The following is a 27,095-nucleotide window of genomic DNA, read 5'->3' on the forward strand; positions in this document are numbered from 1 at the left end:
TACTCAGTAATTGCGCAACGATGGTGGGCTAAGTTTAGAAATACATTTCCTAAAACCAGCAATACCCCATATTAAAAAAAAAAAAAAAAAAAAAAAAAAGGAAGTTAGGTTCTATTTAATAACAGGCTTTTATTTAAATTTGATCTCACAGGATTCCAAAGTGCCTTACAAAGTAAATAAGGGAACTGCTGCACGTATCACAGAAATGTGGTCACATAGTGAGTGAGACACATCAGCTTCATTAACCACGCACACTTCCAATACAGTCTGGCTAAAAATGCTCACTTTGAAACAATTTTCTGCATTTCCTGTGGGTTGTACAGTGTACTGCCAAGAATCTACTAGTTTGGTAATTAGCTTCATTTGAATTAATCCTAACATAATATCTCAGCTGTGTGGCCTACAAATAACTAGCAAGTTTCAGCTGTATTTTTGTTAATAATCAGCCTTCTAGATATGTCTCAAGAAGACTGTTTCTTTCTTGACATTGAACATTTCCACATCCTGTGCTACCATTTCCTATGGTAAACCTCCTTGCAAAGAGGAACATGGCTTCCTAGTTCTGTCTTTTTTTTTTTTTTTTAAGACATTATTTAATAAGAAGGGCGTTAGAATAAGACTTGGTAGAATCTGAGTTGCTTTTCTCATGGAGGATCAAGAATTCTACTTTTACTTTGAAAGTGTCTTGGTTCAAAAAGCAATAGCTCAGCATTGACCTCTTATTACAAAAAAAGGTTCGCTTTACAGATTTTAATCAAATATCAGGAGATTCCACAATGCAGGTAAAAATAACCAAGGCCTGGTATTTACTGTATTTGTCAGGGTCAGCTACAAATGCTAGGCCCTTTCACGTGTTTACCAATAAGTCAGTGGAATTCACCATGTCACCAACTATTAGCACTGTTGACCTGGCACGCTGCACAAAAGGTCAAGCTCTTCAGTCCTCATCTGATTTCTCCCCACTTTACAGAGAAACACCTGGTTTATTTACTGGAGGGAACAACGTGCAGGTTAAGATATTTTACACGTCCAAAACCTACGTTGCATCTCCCCTTTTAACATATTTTCAGAGTGTGTATTTTATATTACGGTTTTGCCCAGGAGAAGTGCTTTAATTAACACTTCTCTAAACCAAACAACATGTGCACGTTGGGAAAAAAAACAACAAACCACTAACGCAAGCAGCCTCGCACTCTGGAACAGATCTGCACCGACATTCCAGCGTGTACAAAGAAAGGAAGAAAAAAATCAACTTGGTATGGAAGTAAGTCTTCCATTTCAAAACTGTACAGAGTGAAGAAATACATATTAAATACCCTGGAAAAGCCTGCAAATTCTTCAGGAATTCCATTTTTATACGAGCACCAATGAGTTAAAGTACTTGCAGAAAAAGCCAAGATGTATCCAGGACCCACATAAAGAGAGCTGTACTTTGCAAACCCAGTTTGTAGAAGGAATAGATCTCTGACTTGGCATCTAAATGCATTCACTCTAATGGTGAAAACAGCAACAACAACAAAAGAGACAGACACACCGATGGCCTTATCTTAAAGAGCTATTAGCTGGACTTGTAAAATAAACCTGGTAATTATTTCACGTGTTGCTAAATGCTTGAATCTGTCACTACAGCAAAATCCCAACCAGCCTTTCATAGCCGTGAACAGGCTCCTGGTTTTTTTCTCCTCGCTATAGGACAAGCTTTTTGCAAAAACTGAATGCAAGACCCCTGAGGAGCATACGGGAACAGAACCACCAAATGTCTGGTTGCCATCTGTTCTACCCATTTACTCTCCCAATATGTAAATAAACGTCAGTGAGCGCAGGGACCAGTGAAACACACAGTTGCTCTGTAAAGCCCACATTTCTGCCTCTCCTCCTGATGAGCAGAGCAGTGGCCTCAGAAGCACGCTGAGAATACACCATGAAAGGCTCTTTTGGGACTTGACAGCCTCCCCTTTGAAACACCACCACCCTCATAAATAAAGCCCTCACTGTCTAATGGATGCACTTTTTTTTCCAGTGTACAACTCCTGAACGAATAAACTAATGGCTGAATGAAAAAATAAACCATCCTAGAACCCACGCAGGAGTGTGTGTTTTTCTTTACTTTTTTAGGGTGGGTGTAGAAGAAAGAAAATAAATGGTAGGACTTGTGGGTTTTTTAAAGTATATACTTCTATACATACCATATAAATACAGGGCACCTTCCCAAGGAGCCACCGATACAAAGAGGTAGGCACTCACTGCGTGCACTCCTGTGCTAACAAGGGATATGTGAACATACTTGACTTCATGAATTATGCAAACACCTAAGTACACACACACACACGCACACCTCTTAATGAAATACATGTAACAATGATTACATCAACCCCAAACTATTATACAAACACACGATAAGAATCAACATGAAGTGATTAAAAAACCCAGCGAGTCCACACCCCGAGCAGAACCACTGCAAAGGAAGCAAAACGCACGCACACGTCCTTACAAACAGCACGCTCAGCGCTCCTTCCAGCTGCGGGGAGGGCAAGGCGGGGGTCCTAAATCAAGGAGGACCATCTAACGGATAGGGCACGAAACAAATGCTTGAAATTTCTGTCATTTTCCAGCTCCGTTGAGGTCCATGTGTGCTATTTTGTTTGCTGCTTCCATGGCAGAGAGGAGCCCTCGTCACAGAGCAGGGCTCTATCTGCAGTAGCTGCCATGCAGAGCACGTGGAAATACCAGGCAAGTGCAATAGGAGGGAACAGCAAGGAATCTGTGGGATGGGGAACGCAAGGAAACGCTGCAATACTGCTCAGGTCTAGGGATAGCAGCTCCAGCACGCTGGCATCACGCTTTTTGTGGGCATCACAACAGCCACAGGAAATAGGAGGAGAATGTGCCACTGTCCTGGGAAGTCACCCTGGCCTCAGTAGCCCCACTGAACCTCAGATTTGGGATTTACGCATTCAGTTTGGAATTCAGACTCAGCTTCTCATCGACGGAGAGAAAGGAGCTACTGCGGAGGTGAGTTCATCCCACCCACGCTGTGAGCTCTGCGGAGGCGTTTCACCGCCCCTGCTGACCGCCGTGGGAGCCCTGGGCTTCCAGCTGAGCCTCTGCTGAACACCCACTGCTCGGCCAAGTACGGAATCGCTCCAAGCTCCAGGTCTCAGCTCTGCCTCTCTGGGTAACAGCGCTGCACCATCAGACACGTGCTCCAGAGCTGCGAGGTGAGATAACTTGCATGCTCAGCCTGGCTACATGCAACGCTAACAGAAAACATCAAGGGACTCGTATATAAAACAGAAAAGCTGCAGAGAGAAAGAACTCAAACCCAACATGTCAACAATTACGCTAAGCCCAGCACAATATGGAACATCTAAAAACAAAAACAAAACCAAAAAGCAGAATGTTTCAAGAGCTCAGTTCAAGACAGCCGATTTAAAAATAGAAAACATGTTTTCAATGGAACTAATTCATACCATAGATCAAAAGATGGAGGCAATTATATGGTGTAATATACCAGCATAAATAAAAAGCCTTGGACTTTCTCACACCCTGCGTACAAAGGCAACGCTAAAAACTCTTTTATATTCAGCAACGACTGCTAGATCCCTTCTGTTCAAACAGGAGATATCAAGGTTACCACAGATAGCTGGCAGCAAACGCTGACTTTTTAAATGGTATTCACTATGCCTTTTCTGTCAAGTATAGACAAGGGCAGGACCTTGTAGCCTAAACTGCTGAGGGCCTCAAAAACTGCAGACTAGAAAAATGAGAAAACATGTGTTGCAAGGAAATCTCTAATTTGAACAAAATCAGCCTCAAGAGTTAGAGGAAAACAAATGTCAGATTGCATTATAAACAGAAGAGAGGCAACGTATCCACGAGCAGAACCAGCTTCTAACAGACCCCAAGACAGGTACAACATTGAGGTGAAATGCTCAAAGTTTCCAATGGCGCAGCATTACAGCTGAGGCTTTGACAGGAAAAGGAGAAAAATCAAGAGATCAGATAGACTTTGTCCCTCCGCTCAGCCGACGTTAACACATGCACAAACAGGGAACTTTGCATCACTTCCTGTGGCGCTCACCATACAAGGGGGAGAGGAACAAGTTATAATTACTGCTGGAATTAGGACTGAGAGTTTTAAACACAATAGCCTGGAACTTCACCCATATGTTGCATTAACAGCGGGGTTTGTGCGTAATACTTTTATTATTCTAAAGAGTGGAAAAGGGAAGAACAGTTTGGCTGTGGGCAAACATTCTGCCTGCTTGCTCGCGTGCTCCAGGCCAAGCCAGAGGTACCTCCCAGCAATCGCATTACTCACCACCCTTCAGATCAGAAAAAACTTACATCCAAGCCTTTAGAGAACCCCTTTTTATCTCAGCTTCCATGAAGAGTCCTCCAATTTCCACACCTGTGACCTCTTTGAAGCTCTATGGCTGTTGATGTAACTGGAGCAGGGAACCTCTTTTTTTTGTTGTTGTTCTTTTTTTTTTTTTTTTGATGTCTGGAGGATCTTGTTAACCACCAACTCAGATGACCGCCTTTGGCTGGGAATTCCCACTCTGCTTTTGTAATGTCCTTGATAGCAAGATTCAGAAGAAAAGCATGATTTAGTGCTTTGTTAGCACACACGAAGCATTTACCTGCTGTGTGTTTACCCAGCAAGCTTGCTGTAGGCTAGCACCTTCATAACCCTAAGGATCTAGGGCAGGGGAAGCACAGTGTCCTTCAGTCTGAAACCCAGCAGCAAAAGAAGGAAGGATTTTTTTATTATTTTTTTAAAGAAAGTAGTAAAGTGGAAGAGACTTAAAACACACACACACCAAAAAAAAAAAATCAAAACCAAAAAACAACACACAACATAAACCAACCAACCAAAAAACCAACAGATAAGTCTAATGCAGGAGCCAAGGGAGTCTCTTCTCATTTCTTGGATGGCCCCAAATTCATCAGGTGAGGATACCTAAAGGCAATGTGAATGCCTTCACACACACAACCTGTCAGCATCACTGTTTATCTTCCCAAGGAAAGCTGGAAGAAAGATGCCAGGAGCTGGGGAGGAGCCTTCACCCCAGTCCTATCACATGGCTCATCCAGCGCGCTGTATCTGATGGGATCCTACAACAAAAACACCATTTTACGTTATCTCTCTATCTCAAGAGCTGCCATCCAAAATCAATATTTTTTTAATTTACATATATATAAGCTAGGAACAGGAAAGATATTCAAGCCCTGAAGGCATCCTGTCTCCTCCCAGGAGGAAGTCTCCTTACCTATTGCTGAAACTGACACGTGGGGTGGAAGAGGGTAATTTACAGTTATCAGCAACTAAAAGCACAAGTTAAGCTCATGAACTTGTGTTCATCTCTAATTAAGAAAGTTTTCAAAGTAGGGACACTTAGGGAACAGTAAACCTTCTGTTCTAGACACAAGCTTTGCAATCCATCTTCCCTTCTGGTTCCAACTGTTACAATTTTTTGCTACTCACACAGAACTCCCAAAATCATTTTTCCAGCTCCCACCTGCAACCACACTGTCCTTTCCACCAGTCGCCCTTTTTCTGTCACACAAAGCAGGGTTTGTTCACCTGCTTTTTAACAGCCTGCCTCTTTCATCCCTGTTCATTTCCCAAATCTTCTGCCTTAGAACAACGGAGGGTGCCAGCTCTATCACCTACTTGTGTTTTCCAGGAGAGGTAGGTTTATGCTCTGCCAGGCTAACCTCTTACCCAAGACGTGTTCTGCATTCACCTGCAAGCTACCAGAGCATTTGGCATTAAGATCTCTTGTGAGAAGCCTGCTACTGCTACACCTACAGAAAATTGACAGCCGCCAGGCAATCAGTATGCTGGGACACCAGATTTCAGACACTGGCACACAAACTCCTCTTTATAATCCCTCATTTGTCTGAAGCCAACCATCATCTCCTGTGTTTATGTCCAAATTCTAAGCATGCCACAGAAGAAACTGCTTTCTGCCACCAAAAGCAAGGCATCCAGAGTATGTGCTCTGCCACTCATGAGAACCATGTGTGCTAAAAAGCTCAGGGAAGCATCCCATAACTCAGGCCTTCCAGTTCATGAAGGGTGAGCCTGGCAAGCTGGATTCTCTCCTCAATATGCTGCACCAACAGATCCCTTCTTCACAGGCAGAACTTCCAAAACTGATGGTGTTCTCCTCGTCACTCCTGTTCCTGGAAGGAAGGTTTCCAGCACTACCTGGACGGCAGCACTGTCAGACCCGCTGCACGGCTGCTCTTGGACTCTGCCTCCCACGAACAGCAAGGAGAACGCCGCAGCCGGGCTCCAAGCTCCACAGCAGCGGCGCAGCAGGCTTGCTGCCAAAGCCCAGAGCTCAAGCCCAGGCTTAACACTTAATGCAAGCAGAGCCTTAGGCAGTCAGGTGCTGTAGTCATCCAAACAATAATAATAAAAAGTAGTCCTAATGGAGCTCAACTGGCTCAACTTATTGAGGAGAAAGACAGCCCTTGCCCACAGCCCGCAGTTACCTAAGCAGCAGAAGATCCCGGCAGCACAACAAAAAGCAGGCACGACTGGTTTAAGGGCTCAAAAGCAATGTCCAGCTTGGAACTAAAAGCAAGGTGACAATAAATGCCATCTGGAATAAGTCACCAAGGAGTGTAATAGACTCTTCAGCAACAAGAAGGTGTGAATGAAGGCTTGCTATCTTTCAGAAACACACCAAGTCATCCATACTTTTTGGGGCTAACAGCCCTACTTATGGTGTGCAAAGTCCTTTATAGACTAGGGGATCAGAACAGATCCTTGCAGTCTCAAAACCAGATTACAAATGAAAACCAAGACACATACAGCACACGTCCTCAGGAATCATTCTGCCATCCCATGGCTAGTATCAGCATGAGCTTAAAAATGGTGCGAAACGCTCTTTCCACAGCCCAGCCAACTCAGTACACAACACTCAGCATCAAGTCTGCTCTAAGAGAAAACCCAAATGCTAATCTGCTTTGCAAAAGACAGGCTCAGCAGAACCAGCCCCTTTGAAACCCAGCTCAGTGGCACTGTCACTCCTTCCAGCCTGCAAGGAGCTGAATGTCCACATGCAGTGAAACCTTTTTAGCTTTGTTGAAACGCTTTTTTTCCCATAAAAACTAGTCACAGAATATTACGTAAAAATGCTATGCTTTGAATCCTAGATTTCTATATAACCTCCTATCCAATACCATTTTCTCCTCTAGCACCTCTGCAATTATGGGTCTGCAGCACCTGGTGTGAGAAACACATTATGAAAACTTGAAAATCTCCACTTTTAGCATCCAGAATTTTAACCACCTTCCCAAAGGAGCTAACAGAAGTTCTATTACAGAAGAATGCCTAAACTTGCTTCAAGAAACTCTGAATACATGATTGTTATTCCCTTTTCAGAAATAGAAAAATAAAAAAAAAAAAAAAAAAAGAAAACCTACTTAACTTACATGGGTTTCCCAGTTAACATAACATGACAAAAATGCAGAATCAAGTTCTAGGCATCCTACAAGTCCACCGATCTTCACCATGGCTTTCAACAACATAAACAGTGCTGAGCATTTTTTTTTCTGCCAAAGCGACAGCCTCTGGGGAAGGAGGTACTGCTCCTGTTACCAAGATTACACTACTGTACCAGGCTGCAAAAACAGACACAGGAAAAAGCCCTCTGACTGTGACTCAATGGGTTGACATTTGGCATCTCTTCCCTCCCACTTGCCAATAACTGGAACTACACACTTGGGTTAACACGTGAAATTGTGTTTGATCTAAACAATTCTATTTTGTCTTCCCAGGGCTGAATACTCACTACTGAATGTCACCTTCAACAGAGTAACTGTGACAGCTGTAGAGCCCACAGCTGCCATGAAAGGCTCCATGCTTTTATGAGGGAAGGGCTGGTAAGATCCCAAACCTGGATGATTCCACACAACTCGAAATCATCCAGGCTCAAAACAAAGGAAAAAGGCTGCAGACAATAAGGAAGGAATGACATTCCAGAGAAGTTTGTAAACGTTAAGTGAATGTCTCCTTGGAGGTATCACCCTACCTGAAGCTGGAGCTGCCTTCTCATGAGGATGGGCCAAGGAGAGTGGAAATAAGCCAAAAATTAATAAGAGCACCAGACCAGATGGTGACCTAACATTCAACACGAGACCAGCACCGAGGAACACGAACCAGAGCCCTACACATCTCACCCTCTCTTTGGAGTCCAAGGCAATGTCTTCATGCCCCCATCCAGGCACGGGGCACAGTCTGTGTCTTCAGGGCTCAGACTTGGAGGGGATTTGGCTTTTCCTCTGACAGCACCAAGGAAAGACAGCAGCTGAAGGATACAGACTCCCCACTGTATAACAACACCTTATTCTCTCTTTGGACATAAGATGCACAAATCCATTTCACAGGGACTCAGCATTTCTTTGCTTATTCATCACAGAACAACTCCTGAAAACTATAAACCTGAGTATGACTTACCAATATAAAAGGCTTCCTATGCCTGACGAGTTGATAATGAAGAACCATTTGCCTTCGTGTGTCCATCTCTAATGGGCACATGAAGACAAAGAAAAGCATTAAAAAGTGCACACTGGTGTTTGGCACTATGTATACTCTAGCTATAATTTTCCTTCAACACATAGCACATTGAATTATTTACACAAGACTGTATATACTTTAAATAGTGGAAAATGAAGGATGATTTAAGAAAAAAAAAAAAGAACACTGACTTCTATTTACTGCCACAAAACGAGAACTAGCAGTAGCAGCTCATACAGAACAGGGAAAGATATTTAGCAGAATGCTTTTAAAGAAATTATTTCAGTTATACACACGTGCAAAGAGCTTACTGTGCCTGTAACTAAAACACACTGAGTTTGTGTGATTCATCAGAAACCACGTAGGGTCTAACTGAAGACGTACACTGCAATACGGGAGAAATTCCGACAAACTTCCACAGGGAAACAGGAGGCATCGGTCGACAGAAGGAGCACAGGCCTAGAGGACAGGACACGCAGTGAGAGATGCAACAAATAAAACTGAGAGGCATCTCAGGCCTGTCAGCAGCTGTTCTTGCAAAACATCTAAGGTCTTCGCCTCTTTTCTTCTGCCTGCGTGTACAATGGCAGGCATCCTCCTTAGCTGACAATGTGCAGAACAGAAAACGCCCTAATAACCACTCTTGATGCTAACCTTCAGAGCTAATTGCCTCATTCAAACTTCTGGTGTTTTAACCCCAATCCATTGTAAACCCTGGCAGCAAAATAATTAATTTAATTAGCTACATACTTCTAAAGCTGAGTAACTTTAAAAAAAAAAAAAAACACCCAAAAACCCAACAACTGTTGAACCCTTTAACTCTCATCCTGCCAGGAAAAATAAAGATCAGAGCAAAGGCCCGAACCCATTCATCAAGCACGCAGTCAGGCTGTGCTATATCATTCCCCCCAGCAACACTGCCAGCCTGAGCACCTGCCAGTATAGCTGTATTTTTTTTTCCCCCACTAAAACAATCAGCTGTGCTTTGGGAATGGGATTTGGGCGTGCAATCCATAATTAATTTTGCCTAGCGCTTCAGTGGTGGTAGCTTTCAATCACGCTCAATGACTGAAAGAGAGGTAGAAATGGGAACAAGATGCCGCGTACCCAGCGAGCTGCCATCTGATTCAGCTGCTTTTCCCACCCAGCACTAAGGCCATTGTGAAAGGGAGAATCAAAAAAGCATCAAGAGAGCAACTTTTATTTGTGTTTGAGACACTCAAGTAAACAGCATTTTCTGTCCAGCCTGCTGAAAAAAAAATGATGAAATTCTTTTTACTATTTTGAAATAGATGAACAGAATAGTTAGTTAAGTCACGGGGAGAGAGATTAATTCCTTTTCTTTTCTTTTTTTTTTTAATTTCCACTGACAGTACAAAAAAATGCATAACTATATATTATGGGGACTGAGGTTTTTCTTTCCACGCTCACCAAACTCTGCTTGGCTGCACCAAAAGGATTCAGATTCCACCTTCCAGCCGTTACAGCGAGCTTACTTACATCATGTGTTTGGAAAGGAGATTTTTCAACAGAGGAAGTGAAGCGCTTAGCCATGCCGTCCAAGACTACACGGATCAGTGACCCTCAGCAGCATACAGACCACCACCGTGACATCACACTTTCCACAACATGGCTCCCAAAGATGCGCATACCAGGAGAATCTGGAGTTTCAGCCTTTGTTTATTTGTTCAAAGAAAGTTGGTTTTTCGTCTTCTTTTTGGTAGCTTTTTTGGGTTTGTTTTGCTTTGCTTTTTAAGAGCTGTATTACTTTCAAATCTTCCTTTTTGAAGCTGGGAAAACCAGGTGGACCACCTGAGATGAAACATTTCACATGCAAGCACTCACCAGCGACAGTAGCAGAAGCCACGCTGATTAGTTCCCAGCATATTAGTCAGGGCTTCCATTAACACAACTAAGGACTCATCAAGGAAGGAAAAAGTGAACTTGTTCCATTGCTGCTACTCTGCTGGAACACCGCATTTTAATCATTGGCTGGAGCATAGCTGAGTGACAGGAGGGAGAAAAATGCTTAACAGAAGATGAAAATAATATAGACTCGCTGCAGACAAACGCTCGATCCAGGCACACCCAATCCACAGTTTGAAATATTCAGGATTTAACCAGGTTTCCCAACCTGCTGCCTGAAGAGGCCCCAGGCTGAGCGGCGGCACCAGACAGCTGCTGCGTGGGTCTGGTAAAATTTGGCAGACCAGTAAAAAGGCCAAATATTAAAGAGGCCGAAATTTCAGAGGAACTGACCTGTGAACTACAGCAACAACCCACGCTTTTTTTTTTCTTTTTTGGTCAACAGTAACCTGCAAGCCACAGAAAGGTCTGCAGCAGTTTGAAGAATGTTCCAAGCAGAAGGTCACAGAAATACAGTTCTCAAAAAGGTTTTCTGAGTCAGAGTTTAGCCTCCTGCCATTCCAGGTATCACATTACTTAGTTTATTTAACAAAAAGAAAAAAAACCTTCTCATTCCAGTATAAAAGCAGGGGGATTTTTTTGTCTTGATTACCCGCCCTGGCAGACTGTTCCATAATCCCATTCTGCTCTGATTGACGAAAACCTTCCCACAATGTTCAGCCTTCTCGCACAGCCATTTTAAACTCAATTATATTCCACTTTAAATACCTTATCTCCTTCTCTAGTTTGTTCCGTGTTTGATGCTTTTGAGTTCCACACTTCCACAGTATTCCAGGCAAAAATCTTCCCCACACCTTAAGCAATTAATTTCTCTTTGTTATCACAAAATACCTTACCTGATACATTCTATTCTTGCATTTACTCTTCCCTCCACCACCACAGTGGCTGCTCACCATCATCTTATTTCAACTAGCTCATTCTGAGATGTCATGACTTATTTTTGGGCTCCTCGTTGAATTTCTCATTAGTAATCCCCAAAATCCTGAGTTGTGTGTCACCAACCAGAGTCTTGACACTATTAGTGTGCTGCAGGCCATGAGCCATGTATTTTTCATACTTATCCTGTGTATCATCCAAAGGGGGTCTACTGAACTGTGAGAGAATCCTTTCAAGAAGCCAAACAGATGGAGATTTAAAACTGGACTGAAGAATTCACAGAGCAACGTTCTAGAGAGAATGGCTCCACAAAAAAAAAAGCCCTGACGGACACACCAGAAGCCCTTAACATTAGGACTTGGAAAAAAGAAGTGTGTTCACCAACACCAGCTACACAGGAGAAGCCTTCCTAAGAGAGCTAGGGGATTACATTACATAAAATGTCAAGAGACATCAAAAGAAGTTAACTTTTTAGAAGGCAGCCTACTGCCCCCAATTACAAAAAAATCACAACTGAAAGATGAGCTGCCTACAAAACAAAACTGCATCATCATCTACTGCGTGCAGCAGACAGCACTTGCATCTCTTCTCTTGGTAGAAAGCCTATCAGGTAACACCACTGAAACCATAAGGACTTCTACTAATTTCCCTGTTACTCAGATTGAACTCATCTGAATGCTCCAGCCAGCGTTGCCTACCAATGAAAATCATAAATGAGGACTGGAGATAGTTACTGAAGAGAAAGCAATTATACCTGATTAAAAAACACACACAAAACCCACGCTTCTTTACAGAGACATCCCCGCCCCCCCACCAGCACACTGCTCCTGGCAGTTAGCAAGACTTGGATGCTAAATAAAAACAAATAACAACAGGAAGATGGAAGTTATCAAATTACACCTTAGCACCTGCTCTGTCACACCTGTAACATCATTCTTAGTTTACAGCAGCGTGTTGACAAAAGAGTAAGAGAGGTGGAAAACCCTACTTCCTGAAGGAGGGAGGTTGATTTCCATTTCAGACAAAAATAGCTTCTTTTACACCTATGTTAACTCAAGTTTTGATGTCAAGCACTCACTAACAGGTCAAGAATATTCTTTAATGCAAATAACAGATTAAGACAAGGCTCCAACCAAAGCAGGAGACTACAACATTTGCCTTTCAGAGACAGAGGAAAGCACAAATTTGGAACCTAAGGGTACAATTGCTTTATTTGTTGCTTGTACAATCAATCTACCAGAGTTGCTTGGTTCAACATAGCTCTCCATTACCCTCAAAATGATCAAATCAAGGGTGTTTTCCACTACTTAACACAGCTTTACAAAAACAGACGGGCACACAGCAGAAGACATCCATGGTATTGTCTCTTTCTGTGTCCTGTAAGCCTTGCTGGATTTGTCTCACTTCCATGTTGGGGGTGAGGCAATAACTCAGGGTACTGAATTTTTCACTATGTAAATGACCTCAGAATTACTCTGGTGTAACTGCATGTGTGAACAATCGAGAGAAAAATGGAAGTCAGAAGACACAGAAATCAACGTTCCTGTAGTGAAGTTCCTCAGCTACACAGGCTCATCTTCCAGAAGATGAGATCTCCCTAGGTACCACCCTTTTGCCGAGGCCCCACCTGGGACAGGAGAGCTCCCTTCACTGTTCCTGACCAGGGAAGGTCATCCATCTTTCATCCCAACCTGGAGGCATGGAAAGCTGGTTTGTTTCTCTGTTTAACCCATTTAAGCTCTCCCATTGGCATAGATCATGAGGTGACAGAGACCTGTAAACACCCCTATGGTGGTAAAACTGCAGTTTCAACAAAAGCATTACTATAGTACCATCAACTGTCCGTCTCCAGATTGTGTACCACTATTTCCAACCCGGTATGTAAACAAGAAAATAATTAAGCCTTTACAGTTTTACCATCATTTTCATATTTCAAACGGCTACCCACTGTCAGTCCTGAAAAAGATTAGCAGTAAACTAGGAGCTTAAAGGATAAAGGAAATAAAAGTGACAGTGAAATCAAACGTATCAAAAAAAAAGAGAGGAAATTGAAACAGTAGCTCTGGAAGCCTCCAGCAGGTACAGTTACTGTAGCAGGATCCTGAAGCCAAGGGCATCCTAAGGAAACACTAGGATTGTCCACAGGAAAAGCAATGAAAAGATACGATTGTAAACAAACTGTTATCATATCCTTACATAAAAGGAAACGTTATATATACACACATGAGAAACTCCCCTCCACTCAGTTTCAACTTGTATTTAACCTCCTGTCCTGCTGGCCTCTTCAAGGTAGGGAAACTGAGCACGCAATATGCGCACAGGAAAGAAAGATGACCTTGCACACAAAACCATGAGAGATTTGAGAAAGATGTCCAGCTTACAGTGCTGTTATGAATTTCTTTGCTTATCCTAGGTAAGTTATTTTATCTCTTTAATCCTCAGTTCTCAGTCCTAGAGTTGTGCAGACAAACTTATTAGTGGTGTTCGTTATTCAGACACCAGAATTGAGTAATTCAAAATAACACCAACAAAAAAAACACCACCACACAAGTCAGATAAAGAACTCCTGGTAAAGAACAGGCCAGTCTGACACCCAGGCCTAGTAACCCAACGAGCAGAACTTACTGAACCAGGTTCTCTGATGTTCATTACTTTTCCAAAAAAAAAAAAAAGTGGCTTTAGGAATCAAGTTCAGCACATTATCTTTATTGTGGGAAGGATCCAAGAAAAAGGTACATTCAGAAATGTAATCAATATCAAACACCTAATGAAGCTGGTACCTCATCAATCCGGTGTAGGCTGAGACAGCCAAAGATAACAGGAAGAGTTCCAGTAGAGCAAAGAGCACACATCTACTGTATCAGCTCTGGAAGTTAAGATGTCCAAAAAAGCCTCTGTGTGTAGAGTGGGTGAACTGCAACCAAAAAACTTGATCAGGTTTCCTGTGCTCTTATGCAATTCCTGAGCAACAGGAAAGAGTGAGACTGCTGGAGTCAACTGCTTGTTACCACACACCAAGACGGTTTTACCTGCCCCCAAAAATGCCAGCACCAAAAAGGGATAAAACAAAGGAATCCACCTTCTTTCAGCCTGTACAGACTTCACACACGTGTGTTCTTACAGAGCTACTGAATGCAAGTCTGTAAATCTAATCTTGCCGTCTTATCTTTACAGTATCAAACTTTATTAATGAAGGTGCAACACTGCAAAAAGATCTGCTACTGCAGGCCCAGCAAGCAGCAGTGCTACCACGGCAGAACTCAAAGGCCAGACAAGGCAGCAACTCATGAGATTTCAGCCTTCAGAGTGGTCCCACGTTTCTCCACGTTTCAGGATTTGCGATCAGCAGTTCTGCTAGCCTTACACACACTTCATACAGCGCATTTATAACCTTGGCATTACTCCATGTCGCTTGCACTGCACACTGGCGAGTTGTCCCCGTTGTGCCGTGGTACCTCATTTTTACTGAGCATACTCGCTCTTCTGTCTGTGGGCAATTAACTCAATTTGTGACAAATAAAAGTTTCAGCAACCGGTTTAAAACTCCTCATCAGGCCTTTGGCATGGGCTGCAAAAGGCCTGCCAGCAAACTATGGCCACAAGCAGCAGTTGTTTTCACCGGGGAAACTCATTCTGCAGCTTTTCAGCTACTCGTGCTGCTTAGTTCTCTCACCTCTATTGCACAGGAGAGGGCATATCCTGTAAGAGGCATGCGAGTGCTATGCATTTACTTGAGAAATGACTCCAAAACACGCAACGCAGCAATCTGTTCAAGAACTTAATATAGGCTAATTTCAAATAAGAGACTGCTATGTCCCTCTCTGGCCAGAGGAGCAAGGCATGGAATAAAAGAGGGAAGCAATTACTGCCACTCAGACACACACACAAGTTTACTGAAGAAAAGTTGTGTGGTTTTGAACGTTGCCTCATATCATCTTTAAGTCCTTTTCTGAGGGGAAATAAACAAAAAACCACAACACTGCCTCCTCTAAAGACACAGTCTATTTTCTTAACCCCACACACTTTGCTGTGGTCTCTCAGACCTCCCCTACGCAAAATAGCCTGGATTGCCATAAAAGCTGGACAACTAGACAGCTGGACTGATCACTCTGGACAGACAATAAAAGTGTAAGGCCTGGGTCAAAATTTGCAGTACAGAGAGATTTCCTTACTGCATACACATTTAAAAAATACTAGCAAACATGTATTACAGAGGGCAGTTTTGCACACAACAAAAATATTCAGTTAATTTAGCTGTGATTTTGTTGATTTTGCTTTTTGCCTTTGTATCTTCTCTTTGCTCTCTGATTTATTCTAGCCTGTGCATTAATCCCTTGCCAAATCTTTCTCACTGTACCACCTGGACACCCACATTTGCCTGGAAATTTTCACCATGTCTTGATTGTCGTCTTTATCTTGGAAGTGCACAGCCTCTTAGACTGCAGTTTATTACCTTCAATAAGAGCCTGAAGACAAAAGACACCTCAGGACTTTAAATGGTCCATTGATGTTCTGTTGCAACCTTTATTTAAACAGCCAATTTGGCTAAGAAGGCCTAAACAGACAGGGAACAAATCAGAAAGATTAAGTATACGGCAACCACAAAAACAAAATTCCATCCTAGATCTTGGTAAGAGCTCCGAGAAGCATTTCTACCTTATACTGGAATGCTTTTGTTTGTCCAGCTAGAAACTAAAACTCAAGAAACTATTATTTTTATTAAAACAGCATCTGACTACAATAAGCAGCCCCTTATCATATTTGGGCACTGTTTATCTAAGAGCTTGTCATGGGACTAAGCCAGCAAAAGCAGAAAACTGATGCCTCATGGCAAGAAGCAAACCCAAGCTCACTCATCTATCAGTGTATTGCCTAAGACACGATGACAAAGAACATTTCTACAGAAATGCTTCCCCGAGCACCAACTGCACAACATCTGTCACACATTATGATATTGTATGAACTCTGCCTGAACAAATACAGCCTTTTAATTTACCTGCTAGAAAGGTAACTCTGGCTAAAAGGCAGCTAGTGCCCAGCCTGGATTTGCTCCAGCCTTCCTAGCTGTCCTCTGTGGTCATTCCGAGTCCTTGCCTGAGCTCCCCCACAAGATGACCTATACAAAAGTCAGATCTTCTGCAGAGCAGGAAATCCAGTTACCTGCAACAGTATTGCATGGTACAGCTCTTAAACTATTAAAGCACAATGAAAAAAAAGATTAAACAAACGTCTTCCAGTCAAGTGCAATAAAAGACAATAATAATACCTTAATTTTCTGGTGAATATGCCTCAGTGAATCTGCCGTACCCATGTCTGCGTTGTCACTGATGCACACAAAGTCCAGCTTCATTTTTGTGTCCAAGTTTAACATTTTTTGGATTTCCTTCCTTGTAATCACAATGACCTCTAGGACAGAGGAAAGTGGGATGAAATCAAGCAAAAAACATATATATTTTTACAACAATTGAATGTATCTGTATAACCCCCTGTGGGCAACACCACCAAGCACAGTATTATAGCACAACAGTTAAGCTATTGCCGAGCACCAGCTTGGCAGGGGAGTGGAGTTGTTTGTAAACAACAAACTCATTCTACCTACAAAAGAAAAAAAGGGAAAAGCTTATTTGAAGCACATCAATGGTGGCATGAAAGCATATTTTCCAAAATGAAGACGAAAATGAAGACTTCACCATTCCAAGATGAAGCACTTGCAGTTGGGACAAAAGGGAAGCAGAGAATCAGCCCGTGGAACACCTGCTTATTCACATAAACAAGCAGAAAGAACCCAAACACCACACGTTAATAAAAACTGTGATTCAGAGAGAATTCACGCCATCAGAGTATTAGCGCAAAAGTGTCAGCTTGGTCGGAAGGCAGAAGCAAGAGAAAAGCAAAAAGGTGTCTGACAGCCTATAGCTGCATATCCAACCTTGCATGTCCAAATTTTTACAGGATGTAGAAGAGTTCTTAAGAATTTCTTAATGAAATAAAACAAAGGCACAAGTTTACATTTATTTTTCCCTTTGTTTCTTAACGCTGACTATGCGAGTGGCATGAATCAGCGAGATGAAAGAGAAACGTCTTACATCACTAACAAGCGACCTCAAACTACACATCCCTAAATGGTATGACATATGGGAAGGACAACGCATGTTAATCATGAGCTGATCCCGACAACTTCAAAGAGGAGAGCAGCAGCTAGAAAAAGAAGTCACTTTCTCAAGAGGGAGCACAGAAGAACTGCACAGTCACCCAGAAGAAACAGAAAAAGAAGCAGAAAGGCAAAGACAAATATAGGCGTGAAAATCAGAGATGTAAATGGTACCAGGAAGTTTTATGAGTTATGGGGAACACTTGGGGCATCACTGAAAAGCTAAACAGAAACTTAATGACAGAGAATGCTAAAGAACCTCACCAAACTTTTATCACTTGAGCCCTCTCGTGAAACAAGGCCCAGAAAACTGCTACCAGGCTGCCAGCTCCCCCTGCCCTGCTCTGTCTAAGGGCCAGCGCTCAGCTCCGTGCTGCAACAAGGACTAAATGCCTCAAGCAGAGCACGTAACCCTGAACTTCAGGCCAGACTGGAACAACAAACTGAGAGACATCCCAAGAGAGCCGATACGCTTCTCATGCCATTCTCATTAGCAATTCAGGGAAAGAAACAAGGGAGAGACTCCAGGTTAACGACGCTGAGAAAGACCCCAAACTTAAACAGAGCACATAGGTGAGAAAACTCTAGGTGAGGGGGGCAGCAGGAAGGCAGCACGCACAGATGTGGCGTAGAGTTAAAAGTAAAGGACGTAGTGTGGGTGAGGAGCAGTCAGCATCTGGTCTGGTGTGGAGAGCAGGCCTCCGTAAGGCAGCTGCCCTGACGAGCAGCGACAAGACAAGGTGCGACAAGAATGAGAGGCTGACAGCTGGCAGAGGTGGCTGCAGGACACCGAGCGGGTCCCCCCCCTGCCCCTCCTCACCTTCGAAGCCGGCACGCTCCAGCAGGTTGAGCGGGTACCACAGCAGGGGCCGGTTGCCCACGGGCAGCAGCGGCTTGGGGATGCTGGCCGTCAGGTCCGTCATGCGGGAGCCGCCGCCCGCCGCCATCAGCACGGCCTGGAACTCCATCCTGCAACGGCACCCGCGGGGCGCGTCACGGCCGGCACGGGCCCAGCCGGGCCCAACCGGGCCCAACCCGGCCCCCGGCCCCCCAGAACCCGCTGTGAGGCACCGGCAGCACCGGTGCGTTGCGTTAAGCCACGTCACGTCACGTAAGGTTACCTTAAATCACGTTAAATTGCGTTAAATTGTGTTAAATTGTGTTAAATTTTGTTACCGGCCCGTTACCTGCGCGCCGCTCCCCGCCGGCTCCCAGCGCCTCCCTGACAGCACCGCAATGGCGGCGCCGGCGCGCAGCGCGCATGCGCGGGGGCTGCCGAGCGGCTCGATGAGCGCCGAGAGCATCGATGCCTCCCTCCCACCCGCAGGGAGGAGAGAGGAGCGCAGAGTCATCGATCGGCTGGGGGGGGGGGGCGAGGGGACAGCGCCCCCTGGGGGGGGCATGAAGGGGGGTAGGGGACATTGGGGGGTGCAGGGGGGTTATAGGGTGAGCTGCATAAAGGGGGGTTATGGGGTGCACTGCAGGGCAGCAGCTCGCAGGGTGCCTCGCAGGGGGGTATTTTATGGAGTGCATTGTATGGTGGCACTTTGTGGGGTCATTTATGGGAGTATTTTATAGGGTGTCTTGTATGGGGGCACTTTTTGGGGTGCATCCCCCGCCAGGCACGTCCCAGGAAGCTCAGCCCATCACTCAAGTGCTTTGAGACCACAGAAGGCACCAGGCTCCTGGGATAAGGGGATGGGGGTGCAGGGCGGAGAGGGGGTGGCGCTGAGCACCCCACCCTCCCCACTGCCGTCCCATGCCCCGAGGAGAGGCAGGGCACGGCCTTCGGGATGGGGGCAGCAGGGCAGGGCGCACCCCTCTGACAAAGGACATGCAGCACAAGCACGTCCCCATCACTTCATGGCTGGAGGTGGCACTTGGTGGCCCCCAACCCCTGCACCCAAATCCAGGGAGGGGATGGGACACGCAGCCCCCCCCCCCCCACACACACACCCCCCATACTCTCCACACCACAGCCACGAGCACAACCCCGTGTTTTTATTGCACAAAAAGTCCCCACTGCTCGGGGGAGTTGACGGCCAGCTCCAGGCCCGCGGGCTCGTCGGTGTCGGTGTCGATGGACATGCAGTTGTACACGGCGTAGCGCAGCAGTGCCTCGCAGGCCTGGGCCCTGCAGGCGAGACACCAGGTTATAGGGTTACATCGGGGACAGGCACCAGACCCCCCCCAAATGTCCCCACAGAAGGCAGGACGAGCGTCCCGGTCCCCGGCTGCACTCACGAGGAGTAGTTGGGCAAGTACAAGGTGCAGGAGCACGTGGAGGCTTGGGGCATCATGTCCAGCTGCTCCGTTCTTGGAGGGAGAAAGGAGAAAAGGGTCAGGCCCTGCACTGCGGGGACACGGCCGGGCAGGACGCCGAGACTCACCCCGACCTGTCTGGGTAGACGAGGATCTGCACCGGGAGGCGGCTGCGGCCCGTCACGAACTTGAGGAAGCGGCTGAGGTCCTCTGGGGAAGGACAGGGGACAGGTTTGGGGTCACCCCCAGGTGAGATGCTGTGAGGGGAAGGGATATCCCGGCCTGGCGGTGAGGAGCGGGGAAGGCACGCGGTCGCTCACCGCTGGTGAAGTTGCTGAGCGCCTCCAAGAAGGTCTGGATGCGGGGGTCGTCGGAGTTCATGTCCTCAAACGTGACTGCAGCGAGGAGCAAACGCCTCGTTAGGAGCTCCCAGCAAAGGAAATTCACGCGGGATGCCCTGTGCAAAGGGCGGCCGCTCGTCCCCGCTGCTCAGCACGGGGCAGGATGCGTGCAGCCTCACGCCATCCCTGGCACTTACTGAACGCCTTCACGTCATCCACCGTCAGCTCGGGGTTCCCACAAACCTTCCTCTCCAGCTGCTGCCAGGTGAGCAGGTCCAGCACGGCCTGCGGCACCACACGGAGCAGCCCAGCCCGCAGAGCCGCCACCTGAGGGACACCACGTCACCACGGCAGCCCCTCACCCACCATTACAGACCACACCAGCCACAGGACAGCCAGAGGGCCCGGCCCAGGGTCTCCTTGCAGCCGCACGGGCTGGGGACACGGCGTTACCTGCTCCTTGCTCTCCTCCAGCCGAGCCCTCTGCACCAGGCGGATGAAGTCCTTGCGGTCCTCGTAGCGCACCACGGTGCTGCTGCCGTTGGGGATCAGCTCCACCACGCGCTGGTCGCTCCGCACCGTGGTGTAGGTCAGCTCTCTGCCAAACATGAAGTCGAAGGCCTCCCTGTCCACCCCCTCCAGCACTTCCAGCAGCTTCACCTGCCACCCAAAGGGACAACGCGGTCACGGCAGAGCCGGAGCAGCTGTGGGAGCGCACAGCATGGCCCCGGCAGCGCTCACCAGCTCTGCATCCACAGCAGCAAAGTCCTTGCTCCAGATGACCTCCTCCCCTGCCAGCTGCTTCCACACCAGGCCGGGCAGAGACAGGACCTGCAGAGGCAGAGGAGATGTGTCCTCCCCACAGCCCTCCTGCACCCGCTGCTGGACGAGGACAGAGCCCTGACGTGGTGGCAGGGGGACTGGTGGCATGGGTTTGACCGTGCTCACCAGGATCTCCTTGCTCCTCAGGGCTGCTCCCATCAGCTGCCCGATCCACTCGTACTTGCCGAAGTCCTTGCAGGAGGGGTTGGGGACGTACATGTCCCTGGTGTCACTGCTGCTGTTACCCTGCAGGAAGGAGAAGGAGAAGCGGAGCGGACACTGGGACCGGCTCAGCCCAGCCTCTCCTGCCAGCCTCCCTTCTCCATCCTCCACAGCCTTTCCTGCCCTACACAACCCCCCCGGGAGGTCTCCATCACCTGGACCCAAGCACAGACCCCATTAGATGGCCCTACAAGCATTAAAACAGGACACCCCAAAATATTGCAGCCAAGGGATAAGCCGCCAGGCAGTACCGGTCTCTGTTATCCCCCCACACAGCCCTCTGCAGAGGGGGCCTCTCAGCCTGCAGGACCCCACCAAGCCCAAATTCAACTGCACCAACCCCTGCCCAGAGCCCGCTGGGTATGGGGTGTCCCTGGGGTGCCAGACCTGGTTGGGTGTGCGCACGAAGAAGGGCAGGGGCACGGGGACGTCACCCGAGCTGGGACACAGCTCCTCCGCGATGTCCGACAGGCTGTCCCGAAAACCACCGCCTGCATGCAAGGGGGGCAGAAGCTGCTTGGTGTGGGACAACAGGGTGGCAGGATCCCCCCACCCAACCCCAGGGGGAAGGGGGTACAGGGACCCCCAAGCTGCCCTGGAGAGGGCCGGGAGAGCTCTCACCATTGTCGACGATGCCCTCCATGGTGAAGTCGCACTCCCACCACTGGATGTAGTTTCGGGGCCACCTGTGGGGAAGCAACAACCCCGTGGCAAAGCCCCTCTTGCAGCACTTGCGCTCCCTTTCGGGGAGGTGACCCCCTGAAAGGCAAAGCTGAAAACCCACCTGTAGTCCAAGGGCTGCTTGATCTTCTCGGAGTGTGCCAGGCTTTCGTACACCTGCGGGAGAGCACCAGGAGGGAAGGGGACCGGGATGCAGCGAGGCCGAGCGGTGCCGACGTGGCAAACGCCCAGCTGGGTGCCACCATACCTGGGTGAAGACGGTGTTCTTGCCGCTGGGGTCCAGCTGCGGGCGGGCGCGGTGGTCGCGGGCCAGCTGCCGGTTGATGTAGAGCTTGGGCATGGAGGAAGGCGGGCTGCTCTCCGAGCTCTGCAGGCACTGCGTGATGAGGGCAGGGCCCTGCTTGGACAGCAGCAGGAACGGCTTCATGCTCTAGCAGGAGATGTGCAGTTAGAGGCCTGATCCTGCTCCGCGTGCCCTCTTTCTTCTCCCTCCCTCTCCCATTGGGGCAGGGGATGCTCAGCTCCTCCGTCCCTCGCACCACAGGGCTGTCCACCCCAGCTCCAGGGGGAACGCGGGGACAACGGGGACGTGCTGCAGTCTCTGGGCACCCAGCCCAGCCCGCAACAACCCGTCCCACCAGCAGCAGCCCAGAGGAGCCCAGCGAACGCTCACCCTGAGCACATTGAAGGTGCCGATGCTCTCCTCGGAGATGGGGATCAGGTACCACAGGACGCTGTCCAGGAGCTGGACGAACCTGGGGAGTGGTAGGAGCAGGGTGAGGATGCCACGGGGGGTTCCCCCTCCCAAACCAAAGCCTGGTGCTGGCACTGCGCCCCCCGGGCACTGACAGCAGCCGTGCTTAGATGGGGAGCCCCAATCTCCAGTTGATGCCACACACGGGAAAGGAGCTGGAGGACTTTAGGAGGGGTGTAACCCCTGCTGGAGGCCAGGGCACCGTCCTTCCCTGTCCCTGTCCCCGTGCCGTACCTCTGGATGAGCACTGCCCGCCGGTACAGCACGTCTGCGTCCATCCCCTCCAGGAGGGGATAGCGCACCAGGCGCTCTGGCTGGAACATGTCCGCGTTGAGGTTCAGCTCCCACTCCCAGAAGGACTTGATCTTAATCCCTCGCAGGCGGACGTCGCACCCTTGGTCTGCCAAGAAAGCACCGAGATGCTGCCGGTGCGGCTCGGCAAGGAGCCCCCAGCACCTGCAGCAGCCCAGCCGAGCTCCTTCCTCAGCTTCTCCTCTGACAGGCCCCCAAAAGCAGCCGCTGCAGCAGGGAAAGCCGGGGGGGCACCTGTAGGGGCTGCAGAATCAGGGTCAGGCAGGGCTGGCGGCCCCGATCCCACAGCACGGGCTCACCCCGGCACTCCAGAATGCGGATTTCCAGCACTGGCAGGTGGGTCTTCATGTCGCGGAGGATGCAGATGTCCTGGTAGCTGCTCCTGCAGGCAGCACAAGCAGGGGCTGTTGGCAGGGCCGTGGGGCACGGCACCAGCAACAGCCAGGCTGGGTCCCTGCCCAGGACGCGTCCCCACCCGAGCGCAAAGCCCCCGCGCCTCACCAGGGCTGCGGCAGGAGGGGATCAAGCGAAGAAGAGCGGCCGCCCACAGCACAGAGACGTCCTGAAGGAGGTGGAAGCTGCGTCCAGAGAAGAGCCAGGAAAGAGCCCAAAGTCAGCGAGGACAAAGCGAGGCAGAAAGGTGAGATGGCTGCGAGCACATCGCCGCTCCCGGGGGTCCTGCGGGAGCCCCTGCAAGAAGCTGCCCAAGCACAAACATTCAGGCAGAGCTGGCCACACCAACGGGAGCGCTCCTGCGCGAGGGCGGTGTGTTTTCAGGGAGGCAGAGATTTGGGGAGATGAGTGGTTTGGTGCAGGATTCACTTGTGCTTCCAAAGCCTTTGCCAAGGTCCCCTCAAAGACCGATGGGCGCGCAGGGAAACAACTGCGGCTGCACAGACACAGCGTGGAGACGTCTCCTGCCATCAGGAGAGGGACCTCAGTGGTCTCACAAGTTGTTCTTCAAAGACGATTCAGCCAAAAAAGGCAAGTCTGGGGGAAGGTGGAGGTAGATCTTTGTGCTTCTGCATAAACCCCCAGCACCCGGTGGTGGGTGCAGGCTGGTGGCCTCGAGAAGGGTGCTCCAGAGCCAGGAAGGGTGCAGGGAAGACGGAGTGGCGAGGCACTGCAGGACAGCTCAGCAGAGATGCTCAGAAAGAAGCCAGCGGTGGTGCCGTGCCCCAGAAGTGAGGATGAGGAAGAGAAGGAGAGACCCCAAAGTCACCAGCCGGGAGGAAGCACGCCACAGGTTAGCTGCTGCAGCCCAGGTGAGGATCAGAAGCAGAGACGAAGGCGCTTGGCTGGCACACGGAGTTTGGCCCAAGCCTGACCCAGGCTGCTCCTCTCTCGTTACTCACTCGTTAATTAAGACGGTTCTCAAGTGCTGCAGGCTGTTTGGTGTCCCACCGTACACGGCCACCCTCCTGGGGATGTAGGAGTGGATCTGCGTGTTCAGCGTCAGCCACAGCTTCCTGGGGACGAGAAGAGTAAAGGGCAGCGACGCCCTCCCCTCACCAGCTGCCTGGGCACGGCGATGCCCCAGAGATGTCCCAGGGCTGGGGACAGGGCTGTGTCCTCCCGGGGCTCGGACCTCGACCCGGAGCTCCAGGCCACAGCTCAGGGAAAGCTGCATTTAAGAGGAAGACAGCGCTTTGCCCCACACAACCGCCACCAGGGAGGGGACGCCCCGCGGTCTCACTTGACAATGGCGCCTTTCTTCATGTTGAGCCGCACCCAGTGCTGCCCGACCGAGCCGTTGCTCTCCCAGAAGGTCTCTGCCTGGTTGTCTGTCAGGTAACAAGCTTTGTAGTCCTCCTGGAAAAGCGCAGTGAGCGGAGAGGGGAAGCTGAGCATCCTTGGGCATGCCACGGTCCCCCCAGGATGGATCTCCCGGTGCCAGGACCGGGCCAGCCCCACGCTTTGCTAGGCTGTGGGTGGCTCCTGCTCAGAGCAAGCTGGACACAACCACTGTCCCCTTGAGGGCTGGTGGTACCCCAAAAACACAATGGGGTTTGCCTGCATAGATCTGACTCTTGAAGGCTTCGCTAAAGCAGCAAAGCCGACCCCTACCCCTGTCCCCTGTGGAGGTGACAGCCACCTCCACCGCCACCTGCAGCTACGGGGTGCCCGCGCACCTTGTGCCGCAGATTTGGGGGCAGGGAGGAGCTACGCACCGCCTGCGAGGAGACCTCCACGCTGTAGATGTGCTCCTTGATGCAGTCCCTGCCCTGCGGGCTCCTCTCGCTGTGGTCGTACAGGAAGCGGCCCAGCTCCATGTCATGCTCGTAGCTCCAGGAGGGGGGCACTGACCTAAGGGGGGCTCCGTGTTAATGGGATGGGGGGACCCACCTGCACCCCAAACCCACCCATTTACCACGTGCAGCTCAGGGCAGCCCCAGCATCCTGCTGCCAGCACGTGAGATGGCCACTCGCAGGTTTTATCTCCACCACCACCAGGCATTTATGGCCACCCCAGCCCATTCGGAACGGTGCCACGCTCCGACAGTCCCCGGAGCAAAGGCCGTCTCTGCCTGAATGGCATCGAGAGGCGGCGATGCAGAAGGCACCAGGCTGCAGCCATCCTCCCTGCTGCTGGTGGATCACCCACCCCTCCGGGTGCTGTGGTACTGCTCCAGGAGATGTGCTCCTACCGAAATTTCCGCACCGCAGCCTCGTCCTGCTCGATGGGTCTGGGCTTCTCGCCAAGCCGCATGGAGTACGTCAGGTCCACCACTTGTTCCCAGCTGGAGAGGTGTTGATGGAGGGGTGGCATGAAGGAAAGGAAGGGTCAGTGCTTGCTGTGCCTGAGGGACTCCTGCCTCAGCCTGGAGCCGAGGCAGCAGCAGCACCCTGGGGCTGCAGGAACAGCGTTGGGAGGGACGGGAGCATCTCAGGTGCAAGTCAAACACGAGCCTCTCATCACAGCAATGCATCCACAGCATCGCTCAGCCCAACCCCGGGTGCCTCAGAAACACCCTGGCATTGTGTTTGTCCTCCGTGAGCGTGGCCACAAGCACGCATAGTTGGCCTATGAGGTGGCAATGTCCCGCAGGCAAGTGGCCTGGGAGGGTAACGGGACGGCAGGGACGTGTCTGGAGGAGCTGTGCTGGACGTGCCCAAGGGGTTTGGGACGGTCGGGTTGCGCTTCGATGGGTACCTGGCTGCGGGTTTGTAATCCACGCCGAACGTCTGGTGCTGCCACTGGATCTTCTCGGCGGGCTCCACCGGCACCAACTTATCTCCTCCTTCCCCAAACCTCCGCGCCAGCAGCCAGCCCTCATCCAGCTCCTGGCTGCACCGGCACTCCTCCAGGTGCTCCTGCAAGCACACCTCCGCTCACCGGGGGCGCACGGAGCGCGCCCCTTCCCCAAACCAAAACCGGCGACCACCGGGAAGAGAACACCGCAGAGGGGACCCGCTGCGCTCCCCGTTACCTTGCTGAGCTTCACCCAGAGCCCGGCGCCGTTGCAGTACTCCTCGCCGGTGGCTCGGAGGCAGCCGCCCTTGCGCACCTCGATGGTGGCCCGCGCCGCCCGCTTGCCGCCCCGCGCCGGCCCCGGGCTGTCCCAGACGCTGAGCAGGCTGCGGGCGGCGGCGGCGGCGGTGGCGGCGGCGGGGTCCTTGCAGATCTTGTACTGCACCTCCCGGGGCACGTAGCACAGCGCGGCGGGCAGCGCCCGGGCGCGGCGGAAGCACTCGCTGCACTGCAGCAGGAACCGCAGCCGGCCCAGCACCTGGTGCGGAGCCTCCCCGCCCGCACGCATCGCGCTGCGCCCACCGGGATGCCCCCGCGGTGCCGCTGCTGCCGCCGCCGGTGCCGAGGAGCTCCCCCCCCCCCTTTCCACCCCCGTTCTCCGGTTCCCCTTCCCGGTGCCGCTTCCCCCGGCTCCGCCTCCGGCCGCGCCCGGCCCCGCGGGGCCGCCCCGGGGCTGCCGCCTCCGCCCCGGCTCCGCGCTCCGCTCCCGGAGGGTCCCCGGGGTCCTGTCCCCTTTCGGGTCCCCGCGAGCACACGGGGGTGGCTACGGGCAGGGAAAAGCAGGAGCTGGGGGCGTGCTGCTGCCCCGGGAGGCTCGCAGGGGATGGGGAGGCTCCGAGCACCCGGCACCCGCTGGGGATGGTGAGATGCCCCCTGCCCCGGAGCAGCTTTAAGCCAGGTGCCCACGGAGCACCTGGACAAGCAGCAGCACCCACGCAGCCCCTCGCAGTGGCAGTGCG

The 27,095-nt window shown here is 50.1% G+C and overlaps 2 protein-coding genes across 3 annotated transcripts in view; both read right to left on the minus strand.

The window, feature by feature from the left end:
• EIF2B3 (eukaryotic translation initiation factor 2B subunit gamma) overlaps positions 1–18,791 on the minus strand; it is a 95,259-nt gene extending 76,468 nt beyond the window's left edge. Inside the window, exons 1-3 of the mRNA XM_084527973.1 lie at positions 18,677–18,791; positions 18,310–18,458; positions 16,605–16,744 (exon numbers count right to left, since the gene is read on the minus strand). Of these exons, the coding sequence (XP_084384099.1) occupies positions 16,605–16,744; positions 18,310–18,457 (288 nt within the window). The 5' untranslated portion in view covers position 18,458; positions 18,677–18,791. The remainder of the gene's footprint in view (positions 1–16,604; positions 16,745–18,309; positions 18,459–18,676) is intronic.
• Positions 18,792–19,469: 678 nt separating this feature from the next.
• Positions 19,470–26,685, minus strand: LOC311440725 (E3 ubiquitin-protein ligase HECTD3-like). 2 transcript variants are annotated; one of them, XM_084527978.1, is made up of 21 exons: positions 26,315–26,685; positions 26,038–26,198; positions 25,532–25,624; positions 25,055–25,190; positions 24,580–24,695; positions 24,239–24,352; positions 23,183–23,265; positions 22,806–22,971; positions 22,491–22,572; positions 22,065–22,247; positions 21,921–21,973; positions 21,758–21,822; positions 21,524–21,627; positions 21,041–21,160; positions 20,834–20,923; positions 20,546–20,752; positions 20,290–20,419; positions 20,072–20,146; positions 19,886–19,961; positions 19,734–19,805; positions 19,470–19,623 (listed from the first exon to the last, which is right to left on the minus strand). In XM_084527978.1, the coding sequence occupies exons 1-21, from the start codon at positions 26,642–26,644 to the stop codon at positions 19,491–19,493; spliced, it is 2,589 nt and encodes an 862-aa protein (XP_084384104.1). In that variant the 5' UTR covers positions 26,645–26,685; the 3' UTR covers positions 19,470–19,490. The 2 variants fall into 2 exon arrangements, with proteins under 2 accessions (XP_084384104.1, XP_084384103.1); XM_084527977.1 differs by having other exon boundaries at positions 19,880–19,961.
• Between the last annotated feature and the right edge of the window lie 410 nt (positions 26,686–27,095).

This window comes from Aythya ferina, assembly GCF_964211825.1.
Source record: "Aythya ferina genome assembly, chromosome: 8".
Taxonomy (NCBI): Eukaryota; Metazoa; Chordata; class Aves; order Anseriformes; family Anatidae; genus Aythya; species Aythya ferina.